Here is a 13,652-nt window from a genome sequence, read left to right as displayed (position 1 = left end):
AATCAACTACAATAAAAACACCCAAAAACATTCAAGCACATGGAGGCTAAATAGCACATTATTAAATAATTTATTTATTTATTAAATACAAAAATACCGATGAGATCAAGAATGAAATAAAAAACTTCCTGGAGCCCTGGCCGGTTTGGCTCAGTGGATAGAGTGTTGGCTTGTGGACTGAAGGGTCCCGGGTTTGATTCCGGTTGGGGCATGTGCCTTGGTTGCGGGCACATCCCCAGTGGGGGCTGTGCAGGAGGCAGCTGACTGATGCTTCTCTCTCATCGATGTTTCTAACTATCCCTCTCCCTTCCTCTCTGTAAAAAATCAATAAAATATATATTTTTAAAAAAACTTCCTGGAAACAAATGAAAATGAACACACAACAACCCCAAATCTCTGGGACACAGCAAAAGCAGTCCTGAGAGGGAAATTCATAGCACTACAGGCATACTTAAACACACACACACACACACACACACACACACACACACACAACCCAAACCAAAATAAAACAAAAGAAAAAAACAAAAAAGAAGAAAAATCAGCAATAAACTATTTAACCCTACAACTTAAAGTACTAGAAAGAGAACAACAAGAAAAACCCAGAGTAAGTAGAAAGAAGAAAATAATAAAGATTAGAGCAGAAATAAATAACACAGAGACTACAAAAACAATACAAAAATCAATGAAACCAAGAACTGGTTCTTTGAAAGTGTAAACAAAATTAATAAACTGTTAGTGAAGCATGGTAGCAACCATGCTTGGGTAAAAATTTCTGTTTAATATTTTAACCTTGCGGACTTGGCTTCTGTAATTATTTGTTTGCTAAAATAATAGAAAAGTTATTTTGATTTTCTGAACTTATGTAAGTTATCCTATTCAATTGAATACTCCATTGATTATGGTTTGAATACCCCCATTGATAGTGATCTTATTGGTCTTTCAATACACATTTCTCTTCACCTGGAGACCATGACAGCACAATTACTCTAAATGGACTCAGTGGCTCCAGATAATGTGTTTTCATTGACTCAGTGGTCCTAGGACCTGATCAGGACAGCACCATTACTCTAAATTGCCTCAGTGGCTCCAGATAATGTGTTTCCGTTGACTCAGTGGTCCCAAGACCCGAAACTATAATTAATCTTTGTAACTAACTTGCTCAATCTAAGCTTCTGTAACAAACTGCTTTTTGCAAACCAGGTTCCTTATTCCAAATCTTGAGATGTAATCAATACCTTTGTGATATTTGCCTATACAAGTCTGATGTTTTGGCCAAGAGGGCACTATGAGATTTGGAGAGCATTGCCCCCTAGTAGTCCCGGCTTTGAAATAAATGTGGCTCCTTATTTGACTTCTTGAGGCGTCCTTGTGTGATTCGCAGGGTACATTACAACATTAGCCAGACTCATCAAGAAACCAAGAGAGAGGACCCAAATAAGTAAAATCAGAAACAAAAGTGGAGAAGTAACCACTGACACCACAGAAATACAAAGATTGTAAGAAAATACCATGAACAACTATATGCCAACAAGCTGGACAATGTGGATGAAATAGATAAATTCCTAGAAAAATATAATCTTCCAAAACTGAATCAGGAGGAATCAGAAAACCTGAATAGGCCAATAACAACTGATGAAATAGAAGCAATAATCAAAAAACTCCCACCAAACAAAAGTCCAGGTCCAGATGGCTTCACAGGGGAGATTTACCAAACATTAAAAGGAGAACTAAGACCTATACTCCTCAGACTGTTTCAGAAAATCCAAGAGAAAGAAACACTTCCAAACTCTTTTTATGAGGCCTGCATTATCCTAATTCCAAATCTCGATAAAGACACTACAAAGAGAATTACAGGCCAGTATCCCTGATGAATATAGATGCTAAAATCCTCAACAAAATTCTAGCAAATTGCATCTAGTAATAAAGTGAAAAGATCATACAGCATGATCAAGTGGGGTCCAGGGATGCAAGACTGGTACAATATTTGCAAATCAATAAACATGATACATCACATAAACAAACTGAAAGATAAAAATCACGTGATCATATCAATAGACGCAGAGAAAGCATTGGACAAAATCCAACACCCAATTCTTGATTGGCAATTATTTCCTCATTACTGTGAGGATATCATTCTATTGTCTTCTGCCTTTCATTGTTATTGTCGAAAAATCAGTTGTCAACCTAATTGTAGCACCTTTCTGGCTAATCTTTCTGGGTGCTGTTAAAAACTGCCTATAGATGTCTGCATTCTGGTGATGCACTTTAATGGGTTGATTGCTGATTTCTCTCTATCCCTCTCTCCTGCTTTGGATTTTTTTCATTCCTAGAAGGAAATTCTTTCAGCAATTCTAGAAATTTCTTGGTAATTATTTGAATATAGCATCCTCTATATTCTCTCTATAATATTCTCCTGGAATTCTGATTAGATGTATGTTAGACCTTCTCACAGTATCTTCCATATCACTTATCCTTTTCTTAATTATGCTTTATTATTTTTTCTGTCAATATAGCTTTGTTTCAAACTTGATTAATCATTTTAATGGTTTATTGCTTCTTGCTCATATTTTAAAAATGATTTCTTTAAGCATAAAAAAATACTTATTTTTTTTCTGATAATTTAAATGTCTGACTTCTTTATAGCCTGATATAACCTGACATTTTTGTTGGTTCTCACTTATGATGCCTGTTCCCTGTTTCTAAGGTTTTGCTTGTAAGCTTATATTTTCAGAATTTTATCTGTGGGAAGTCTTGGGAGGTGTTGGGATAATAACATTACCCTTTATGACTAAATCTCCTTCTGAGATGCTCTACTTTTGTGGCTTGAGTTCTCATATGGAGTCTGGTGACACTGTTTCTTCTCCCTGCCTCTAACAGTAGCAATGGCTTCCCATTTGTTCCTATTCTCCAGGTACCTCAACCTTTCTCATTTGTTCACTTAGCCTTACTTACTTCTAAAAAATCTCAAATGAGTACATCATGTTTCCTGCTGAGACCCTGAGTAATATAATCTATGTGAAGAGAACTTAATAAATGATGGCTATTATTGTTATTGAGGAGACCACTTTCTATTGAGGGGAATCTTCAAGTAATTCAAGCAAAAATGATTATGGTGCTTGGGGAGACAATGTTTCAAAAAAAGATATGCCCAGAGCACTGTGGAATGAGAAAGAAAGCTGCTGCCCTTCTACAACTTTCTGTCAGTCTGTCTAAGGAAGTCACAAACTCCCCTCAGGATATTGAAAGCCATTGGAAGCCATTTCAGGCCCATTCTCACCACCATCAACTTCCCCCACACCTCCCTCTCACTCACCTTGGAGGGCTATAAAGTGAGGGAGGTGCACAGCTGCCACAGCTCCTGGTTCAGCCTTGATGTCAAAAAGAGGCCCTGCAACCATCCAGCTGTGCCGTGGGACAATCTGGTCCAGGAACTGGTCCCAAGCACAGAATTCAATCTCAATGGCCACTGGCCCTCTGACCACAAAGTGGAGACCCACGTTGGGCCAGTGGTAGGAACCAGCCACAGGGAAGTGAACTCTGGGGATAGCGGAGAGAGGTAGACATTGAATTAATTACTCTACACAAGTTCACGAACTACCTTCTGGGTGCCTGACCCCATGCAGTGCACTTTGTATCTAGTAGAGTGGCTGCAAGCTCAGATGTCACAGCCAGAGGGATTTAGGTTCAATTCTTGGCCCCTCTTCTCCCTACTGTGGATCCCTGAGCAAGTCATTGAGATTCCTAATCTCAGTTTTCTTATTTTTAAGTAAAAGTAATAACAAAACTATCTCTTAGAGTTGTGAGTAATTAGTGACCTAATGTATGCTGATGGCTTAAACAGAGATCCTCAAACTTTTTAAACAGGGGGCCAGTTCACTGTCCCTCAGACCGTTGGAGGGCCGGACTATAGTTTAAAAAAAAAACTATGTACAAATTCCTATGCACACTGCGGCAGCAAATACACCCAGCGGGCCGGATAAATGTTTTTGGTGGGCCGCATGTGGCCCGCGGGCCGTAGATGGAGGACGCCTGGCTTAATACCTGCGTGGGTGTGGTTAGCTGTTTCTATAATGGTGATAATGATGAGAATAATAATGATAGTAATAATAATATTAATAATAATGAAACAGGCAAGTGTTATTGTTTTTAAAGGGCCTAATTTTCAATAATTAATAACAATCTCCATGGTGATATTAATGATAACCACTTGAACTTAAAATAGAACTTACAGAGATTTTCCCCAGGTTCCCTGCTGGTATAGAGCGGGTTTCTAGGATGTCAGGTTCTGTGTGTAAGTTGTGAGTAATATTATCACCCAGCTGAGATCATGTCTGTGACAATGAATGGGAATGTGCTATGTAAGAGATCAGAACTAAAATTATAGATATTTATTACTTAAGCCTGGGAACCCTTGGAAGGCATGCCTCCATATTCATCTCATGGCTCCTTGTTACTGGTATGGTACTTTGTACATAGCGGATGTTAATAAAGCAGGAATGTGTAGATGAAAAGAGATTTAAATGAGATTTACGATACATAACAAACCAAATAAAATGAGTAGACTTGGTTTGGATCCTGATTAGAATAAACTTACTGCAAGGACATATTTTGGACAATTGAGCATACTGAATACAGATGGGGTATTGGATGATATGAAATGACTTATTATAAATGTTGTTAGATATGACAATGGCATTGTGGTTATGACAATGGTATTGTGGTTATTTTGTATTCTTCAAAATTCATCACAAAACATATATGGATAAAATCACCTGATATCTTGTATTTAAAATAGTATAACAACAAAAGAAGGGGAAAGTGAATAGTTGAAACAAATTTGGGAAAATAGTTAAGGCTGGGTAATAAGTAAGTGGTAGTCCCTTGAACATTTTTCTTTGTTGTTTTGCAACTTTTCATAATAAAAATTCTGCTTCCATAATAAAAGTACTAATGCAGCCCTGTCTCTCTGCCTGGTGGCTCAACAATGAGAAGGGACCCAATGGATCATGAGTGGGGTGCTGAGTGTCTGCTGGGATCCAGTGTGGAGATGGCAGGGGTGGGGAGGCCAGCCTGGCACACCAGAGTCCTGTCACTCACCGGTACAGACTCCTGTGTTTGTCAACAATTTCTATAGCCACAGGCCCTGTGGGGCCCCAGAAGTCATCTTCCATCCTTAGAGGCTCCTCTGGTTGGTTCTCCAGAGATTCACGAGGTGACAGACAGTAGGGTTTCTGTAATACTTGAGGGGAGCTCTCCTCTGGAACAGACAGAGAAGTGGACAGGGTCTCCTGTCTGGCCTCTCCTACCCCTTAAGCTAGACCATGGAGGGGTCCTTCTTAAGGCTGGTCCTCCTGGACTTTGGAAGGTGTGTGTTAGTAGCCTTTGTCCATGCTCCTGGGGCTGACTACCTGCTATCTGAGGAGGCCCAACCATGTTGTCTCCTGATGCCACCCCTGCCCACTGGTCAGAAGGCATTTCTATTCCCTCATCCACCAGAAAGGTAGCTTATGAGAAGAACATGGCTCTAAAGGTGGATGGACAATGACGGAAAGGGATTCCCAGGCCTCAGAAGCCCAGCGTGGATCAGAGTCTGAGACATGCCAGACATGAGCTGGAGAGGAGCAACCTCAGCCCCTGAGCCTGGGAGGGAGGGAACCAGAGATCTTGCCAGGTTCTAGGTGTGGAAGATCTTGCATGGAGCGAGGCTTCGCTCGTTGTGAATTTTGCCATGGCTCACCCCAGAGGCACGAGCATGGAGGGGATGGCCTTCCATATCCTCCTCACCCCTGTCCCAATTAATGATGCTCCCAGTCTGGCCCCTTCATTGTACCTGATTCTGATCTCTGCCATTGGGGTGGAGCTGTGCCATCACTTGTCTGTCCTCCACCTGGGACCATCTTCGTGATCGTTGCACTTGGCTTCCTAGACACAGAGTTGGTCATTCTCCCTGAGATCTTGGAGGAAGTTGGGGCTGTCTATGTGATATCCCCACTTAATTTCAACCCATCTGAATTTGAACTCATGGCCTTCATCTGACGTTCTCTCATAGAATCTGTCTTTGTGATGGCCCCCATCCACCCCTCCATCCATGCAGGAACTGGGATGTAGTTCTGGTTCCTTCTGGCTCCATTTGAGAGTTGATTGGCCACCTTGTCACTGGCTCTAGTATAGCTCTCCTTTCTAGTCCCTTCTCTCCACCTCCAAAGGCTCCACAGCCTCCACCTCCAGCCAAGGCCTTGGCATCTTTGGCTCCAACCACTGCATCCCCCCCCGAAGGTGTCCTCTTCTTCTCTTGTCCCTCTCCAGGCCATTTCTACACAGCAGCTGATCTTCAATTTGAACCTGACTCATCACGTAGCTACTGAAGCCCTGAAATCTTTCTTTATTGCTTTTAAGGTAGAAGCGGAAGTTATTAACATGGCCCAAAGGCCTCTTTGTCCTCCCAACTTCCTGCCACCCCTCAGCTCCAATCCCATCTCTGCCACTCTCCCTGCTCACTCACTTCTAATTCAGTGCTGCTCAAAGGCCTTGTCAAAACACAGATTCTGATTGAGCAGGTCTGGAGCGAGGCTTGAGATTTGCATTTGTAATGAGCTCTCAGGTGATGCTGCTGCTGATGCTGACACTGCTGGTCCATGGTCCACACTTTGAGTAGCAGTGTTTCTGGTCCCTGACCTCCTTCCCTTCGTCAAAGGAGCTGAGATCAGAGCCTCTACCGCTGCAGCAAAATACCCACTGGAGGCCCAGCTAAGCCCTCCCACCTTTCATAACTCAGCTCAGGTCCTTTGGACGGACTCAGATAGGCCATCAGATCATTCACGGTGATCCCAGGAACAATGATTCATGCTTTTGGTCACCTGGTCTGTGTCCCTGCTGAGTTAATTCTTAGGAGTTGGGCCCATGTCCGAGGTCCTGTGCCCAACACACTGTGCGTCTGAGGTATTGCTAGTTCCCTGAGGAATGTCCCCTCCTAAGCCTAGGAGCCGTTCCCTGCTATGCCAGGTGAGGCAGAGCAGTCAGAACCAGGGCATAAGTGCACTTCGCCATCACAAGTCGAAATATAGCAAATGCCCCAGAGGAAGATGCATTCTCCTCTTCCCAAGGCTTCCGCTCAGCGGGGCTGTGTCCATGGGTGTTTATATGTGTGGCGGGTGAGTGAGGGTGGGCTTCCCCCGCACAGCTCTCTCTCCTTGTCTTTGTCACCTCCTCGTGGTTGTTGCTTTCCCTGTTCAAAATATCACCCACTCACTTTTTTTCACTTATTCATTTCTTTATCATTGGCAGGCTTTAAATAGAGGAGGGACATCATTTTGTTTTCACCAAACAAAGAAACAAAGAAGCAAACAAAGAAACAGTCTCCCTCTGATGGCTGTGTTTTCTTGGCTTCTTCCTGTTCTGTCTGTCTCTGCCTCCAGCCTCACCCCACCCCACTTCTGGCCCATGTCTCTGGACCAGCCACTAGGAGTCAGCCCTGGGCCTGCGTCAGCTTGAGCAAAATCTGTGTCTCCCCTTTACCGATTGCTGGTGATCAGCTGACGTTTCTTATGCTTTCCTTTCTTACACTTTCGGGTGTCCGGCATCTCTGTCACCTCCACACTCCTCGGAGGCGTGGCCAGCCTGCAAACACAAAGGAAGCCTGGTTACTGGGACCCCCACACGATCTCAAGGTTCTGTAGGAACTACTATAGGTTGGGTTCCCTGAAATCGGGTTCTGAGATGGAGAATAGAGTTAGAAAGTTTATTCAGAAATGTTCTTGGGTCAAAAAGGGCAAAGAAAAGAAGGAAGCAGGAATGGGCAGAGGGACAAGCTGGGATATGACACAATCGCAAGGGACACAGCTGATTCTGTGGGACTTCTGATGTGGGGATGACCCTCCAGGCTGTTCCATACTGGGAAGAGGTGCTTTATATCACTACACCAGTCAGTCACTGGATGCAGGCCAACCCAGGCAGGGGAGGTGACCTTGCGTGATTTGGCAGAGGCCATCCCTGTAGCCAGCAGCACTCCCAGGAACTGGGGTTACATCTTCTTTCCTGAAAGGGACCTGGGCAGCACTTCCCAGCATCCACCAGAGAACAGCCAGGCCCCATGGCCTCAAACTGACCACATAGGAGTAGGTCCTGGGATTTCCTTCCTAGAGGCCAGGAGGTGTCCTGGAAAGAAAGAGCCACTCTCACAGGCCCTGTGTTCTGGGGTTTCTGTTGGATTTGTTCCAGGGGTAGGAGCCACCCATGGGGAAGTGAACTCTGGGGATTACAGAGAGAAGTAGACACTGAATTACTCTACACAAGCTCACTGAGTATGTACTAAATTTCCCACCCCAAGCCGTGCACTGCATAGCTAGTACAGTAGCTGCAAGCTCAAACATATCACGAGGGATTTGGGTTTGAGTTGTAGCCCCTCTGCTCTCTGTGGATCCCTGGGCAAGTCATTGACACTCCCTAATCTCAGTTTTCTTACTTTTTAAAAAAAATGTACTAAAACTTAATCATTCATAAAAGTGGTAGTTAATCTGACAGTGAAACACAAGAAGCAATATTAGAGTTGGTTTAGTATATTATATATTTTAGCTTTGAAAGCCATAGGAATCAGTTATCCTAGTTTTTTCCCTGTAAAAGACCCTTTTTCCAAAGCATTATGCACAATTTTATTCAGAATATAATGAGAGAATGATATTTCATAATTTTTAAATATAAAATGAAATCAGTGACTCAAAAAAGTTATCTGCTGTAATGAGTTTGAGGGGAAATTTCATCATCTATATCATTATAGACATAAAGTATAATAATTCAACGTTTAGTGCCTGACAGGAGGGATCATGATAGAAAGGTCAAAATGAAATCATTTGATTATAGTAGCAGTATTTAACTTCTGAAATGCACCCGTGCTCCTTTGTATAATCATATTAGAGTCAAGTATATTTATTTTCACATCTGTTATAACTGCTATTGCAAAGGAGAAATACTATTGTCTTATTTTCTGAGAGACATACACAGAGCAATTTTGTTCTCTCCAGGGAACTTGTGCAAACCAATATAAGATCTAAATTCTTCACATAATATATAAAACAGGAGAAGCCGCTTCAGATTTAATTTTTGCAGTCTGGAATGCTGGCACTTTCCAATTAGGCACCAGTTCTTCATTTCTGTAATCCGGCTCAGAGCTGCTGCTCACTGTGGGCCTAAAGTAGCAGACAGGATTTCTTTATAGGCTTCTTCTTTGCCACTGGTGTCTTTCTATTGATCTGCCTGACCAGGTCATAAAGTATCTCATTAACGTTGATCTTTGACTTTGCAGAAGATTCCAAAAAGGCACAGTTACACCACTGTCTTGCTAAATTCTGACCCTGTTCTTTTCCAACTACTTGCTCATCTTCCATGTCACATTTATTGCCAACCCAAATCATTGGAACATCTTCTGTGTCCCTCACCCGTAAAATCTGTTTCCTCGGGTCCTGTAAGTCATTAAATGTGGACTGAGCTGTAATAGAATCTACTCGTGCAAACCCTTGGCCATTCTTCATATACAAATCCCTCATCGCTGTGAATTGCCCTGTTCCTGCCGTGTCCAGGATTTCGAGCATACACTGTTGACAGTCTACTCCCAATTGCTTTCTGTAGGAATCGTCTACCACTGGGTCATATTTTTCAGCAAAAATTCACTGAACAAACTGAACTGTCAGAGCAGACTTCCCCACGCCTCCTGAACCAAGGACCACTAGCTTGTACTCACCCATGGTGTGGTCTGTTTAAATACTGCGAAGCTCCTCCTCCTCCTCCTCCTCCTCCTCTTCCTCCTCCTCCTCCTCCTCCTCCTCCCTCCTGTGGGCCTTGGCTCTGGCTCTGCGTGGTGTCAGCGGTGGCCTCAGCGGCAGTGGTGGCGGCTCCAGAGCGCCTCAGTTTCCTTATTTGTAAGTAAAAGCAACAATAGCACCATCTCACAGAGTTGTGAGTAATAAGTGACCTAGTGTTTGCTGATGGCTTAATATATGACTGCAGGTGGTTTCTAGAATGATGATGATGATGATGAAAATAACAATACTATTAAGAACAATAAAATAGAAAAGTTATTATTTTTAAGGTCCTACTTTTCAACAATTAACGCAATCTATATGGTGATATTAATGATAACCACTTGAGCTTAAAATAGCACTTATAGAGATATTACAGAGACTTTCCTCAGGTTCCCGGTTGGTATAGAGCGGGTTCCTGGGATGTCAGCTTCTGTGTGTGTAAGTTGGGAGTAATAGTATCACCCAGCTGAGATCATGTCTGGGACAGCGAATGGTGATGTGTTATGTAAGAGATCAGGATTAAGATTATAGACATTGGTTACTTATGACTGGAAACCCTTGGGAGGAACGACTCATGGCTGGTTGTTACTGGTATGGTACTTTGCACACAGTGGATGTTAATAAGTCAGGAACATATAGGTGGAAAGAGATTTAAGTGAGATTTATGAGACGTAACAAACCAAATACAACGAGTGGACTTTGTTTGGATCCTGATTAGAACAAACCTACTGCAAGGACACATTTTGGACAATTGAGCATATTGAATGCAGAATGTGTAGTAGAGCTCGGGAAGTATGTCTCAGCGCTGCGGCTGATGCAATGGTGTGAGCACACTCCACCGTGACATGCTTCCTCGGCACACCAGGAAGTAGCAACGCCCACCTGAACTAACTCCTAGAGCCACGTGCACAGTACCCCAGCCTTTCAGCCATTGGTCACCTATAGCAACGTGTCTCCCTCTGATTGGTCGCCTATAGCAACGTGTCTCCCTCTGATTGGTCGCCTATAGCAGTGTGTCTCCCTCTGATTGGTCCCCTCATGCTATATATACCCCTGTAGTTCCACAATAAAATGGATCTGCGTCACTGAACCTGGTCCCCGGAGTCGTGCATGCAGACACCCTAGCGCGTTGGGGCTCCGTCGTCCTCACCTCCAGGGCATAGATGTATTTTGCAGTCACAGGCCAAAATATACAAAAATGAAGGCTCATAGGGCTGCAGCAAATTCCCAGTAGGAAATCATACTCTCCTGTTCCCAGGATTTCCCTCAGCTGGGCTGAGTGCATTGTTGTTTTTATGTGTGGAGATTGAATGAGGGTGGACTGTCGCCTCCAAAGCTCTCTCTGCTTGTCCTTATCTCCCCCTCAACATCATTGCTTTTCATGTGCCAAATCTCACCCACTCACTCATACACTTTTCTTCATTTTTTTCACCTCCTTATCATCTCATGGGAGGGTTAAACAGAGAAGGGGCATAATCTTGTTTGAACTAAAGAGAGAAAGAAAGAAAGAAAGAAACAAACAAACAAACAAACAAACTCACTCTGGCTGCTGTGGTTTCCTGGCTTCTTCCTGTTTCTATCTCTGCTTCCAACCTCACCCCACCACTCCCCACCCCACTTCTGGCCCTGTTCCTGGAACAGCCTCTAGGAGTCAGCCCCGGGCCTGGGTCAGCTCGAGGGAGTTCTGTGTCTCCCCCTTACCGACTGCTGATGACCAGCTGGGGCTTCTCCTGCCGCAGGAGACTCAGCATCTCTGTCACCTCCGCACTCAGTTGAGTCTGGTTCAGCCTGCAAGCAGAAAAGAAGCCTGGTTGTGCTGGGGCCCCCCACGATCTCCCGGGCCTCAGGGCCCAGAATCATGGAACCTTCCAGGCCCTACAGGAACCTGTTGTATGCTGGGTTCCCTGAAAACACATTCTATGATGGAAAGTAGAGTTAGGAGGTTTATTAGGGAGTGTTCGTGGGTCAATGCCAGGGAAAAGGGAGGTAACAGGACTGGGTAGAGGGACAAGTTGGGGTGTGATGCAGTCCCCAGGGACACAGCTGATTCTGTGGGAATTCTGTTGTGGGGATGATGCTCCAGGGCTGTTCCATATTGGGAGAAGGATCCTTATACCACTACCCCAGTCACTGGATGCAGGCCACCCCAGGGAGGTGAGGTGACCTTGTGTGAGATGGCTCCAGTTGGCAGAGGCCATCTTTTTAGCTGGCAGCACTCTCAGGGGTGGGGGTTAAGTCTTCTTTCCTGAAAGTGAACTGGACAGCTCTTCACAGCATCCACCAGAGAACAGCCAGTGTCCATGGCCTCAAACTCACCACACAGAAGAAGGTCCTGGGATTTCCTTCCCAGAGGCTAGGAGGCTTCCTGGAAAGAAAGAGCCTGTTTCCATTCTCACACGCCCTGTGCTCTGGGGTTTCCGTTGGATTTGGGATGGCTGCTGCCCACTTTGGGCCTTCATGTCCTCACCTTCAACAGGGAGGGACCTGCTCAGCCTATTATGAGCCATGGGCAGGCAGGTGTGAAGACCCTGCACCTGTCAGGGCGCACACCTTTCTCATTCCTGCTGTCAGAGCTGTTGTCCCCTGGGGAGGGGATGACCCATGATGCAGAGGTTGTCCCTCTCATCCCAGTCCCAGTGCCCAAGGAGGAAGGAGGCAGAAACCTTCACAGGACGTCCTAGAGCTGCTCTGAGGCAACCAAAAGGCAAAGAATAACGGGTGAGTAGGGCATGGATGCAGACCTACTGAAAAGTCCCAGGTCTAGAGAGCCCCTTCAGCATATAGAAGATGGTGACAGCCACACATGCTCAGAGGGGAGGGGGTGGGTGGTGGTAGCCCTATGGATGGAGTTCCCTTTCTTGTGAAGGGACAGAGTGGGCTCTGGGAGGACCCACATGTAGAGTGTTCACCTCCTGCTGCTTTTAGGTTGAGAAAGGAGGCTTCTCAGAGGAAAGGCTGAGAGCCGGCAGGAGCCTCAGCCAAGACTGAGGGGTCAGGACTCAGAGGTTTGGAGCCCTGCCAGCTCTGTGAGTGTGAGACAGGCTCCAGCCAGGGCTGCAGGGAAATGTTCAGTCAGAAACTGGCAGTGGACTTGTTTTCAGGTTGGAGGGCGACAGGAAGTGGCCGGGAGACAGGGTGGGAAATGTGGGCTGGGGGTCACTGCACCCGGCCACACCGCTCTCCAGTGCTCTGAGCCTGATTCTGTCCTGGGGTCTTCCCCCACGCTATTCTCAGCCTGGACTGCTCCCCCTGACTGGGCCTGCTCAGCCCCTCTTTCTGCTTCAGGTCTCAGCCTGATGTCACTTCCCCAGAGAGAGGCCCTCCCTGCCCCTGAGTCTAATTCCATCCTCCCCCCTGTTACACTCTCATAACACAGTGCACTTTCCCTTCACAAACTGCACGGAGCTCAGAGATACACACTGTGTTAACATGCCATCAACATCTGTCTCTGTCTCACTGGAGTGCAAGCTTAAGGGGGCAGGACCCACGTCTGTTGCTCAATATTGTTCCTCAGTGCCTGGCCCAGTGCTTGGCACATGGGAGTCATGAAATGAATGAATGGATGAATGAGTTAATGAATGAATGAGGCAATGAAGGAAGAAAGGAAGGAAGGAAGGAAGGAAGGAAGGAAGGCCTGCCTTGGTTGGAGAGGTAAACCGGGGCAGGAATCCTCTAAACATGTGGCCTCACCAGTGGTTCTCATTGGAGCCTCTCAGCTCTGTTCCCAGCGCGGCTCTAGTTTTACATGCATTTGATTTCATCACATCTATGAGGCGGGTATGATAGTCCTGTTATCCAGATGAAGCAACCGAGTCTCAGATGAAGACCTGCCTGTCTCATGGCCTAAGTCAGTGG

The 13,652-nt window shown here is 45.1% G+C and overlaps 1 protein-coding gene and 1 pseudogene across 2 annotated transcripts in view; both read right to left on the bottom strand.

Annotated features, from left to right (window-relative positions):
• The window catches only part of LOC308531821 (NACHT, LRR and PYD domains-containing protein 1-like), a gene marked incomplete at both ends in the record, with an annotated part of 90,933 nt that overhangs the window by 18,582 nt on the left and 58,699 nt on the right, over positions 1-13,652 (bottom strand). Inside the window, 4 exons of the mRNA XM_081108928.1 lie at positions 3,317-3,540; positions 5,101-5,260; positions 7,541-7,620; positions 11,499-11,585. Of these exons, the coding sequence (XP_080965054.1) occupies positions 3,317-3,540; positions 5,101-5,260; positions 7,541-7,620; positions 11,499-11,585 (551 nt within the window). The remainder of the gene's footprint in view (positions 1-3,316; positions 3,541-5,100; positions 5,261-7,540; positions 7,621-11,498; positions 11,586-13,652) is intronic.
• LOC308531924 (ras-related protein Rap-1A-like) lies at positions 9,186-9,740 on the bottom strand (annotated as a pseudogene). Its single transcript has one exon. The product of its transcript is annotated as a ras-related protein Rap-1A-like (transcript).

Source organism: Myotis nattereri (assembly GCF_964212035.1).
Source record: "Myotis nattereri genome assembly, chromosome: 16".
Classification (NCBI taxonomy): Eukaryota; Metazoa; Chordata; class Mammalia; order Chiroptera; family Vespertilionidae; genus Myotis; species Myotis nattereri.
Note: the sequence above shows the minus strand (reverse complement) of the source record. Positions and strands in the feature narration are given on the sequence as shown.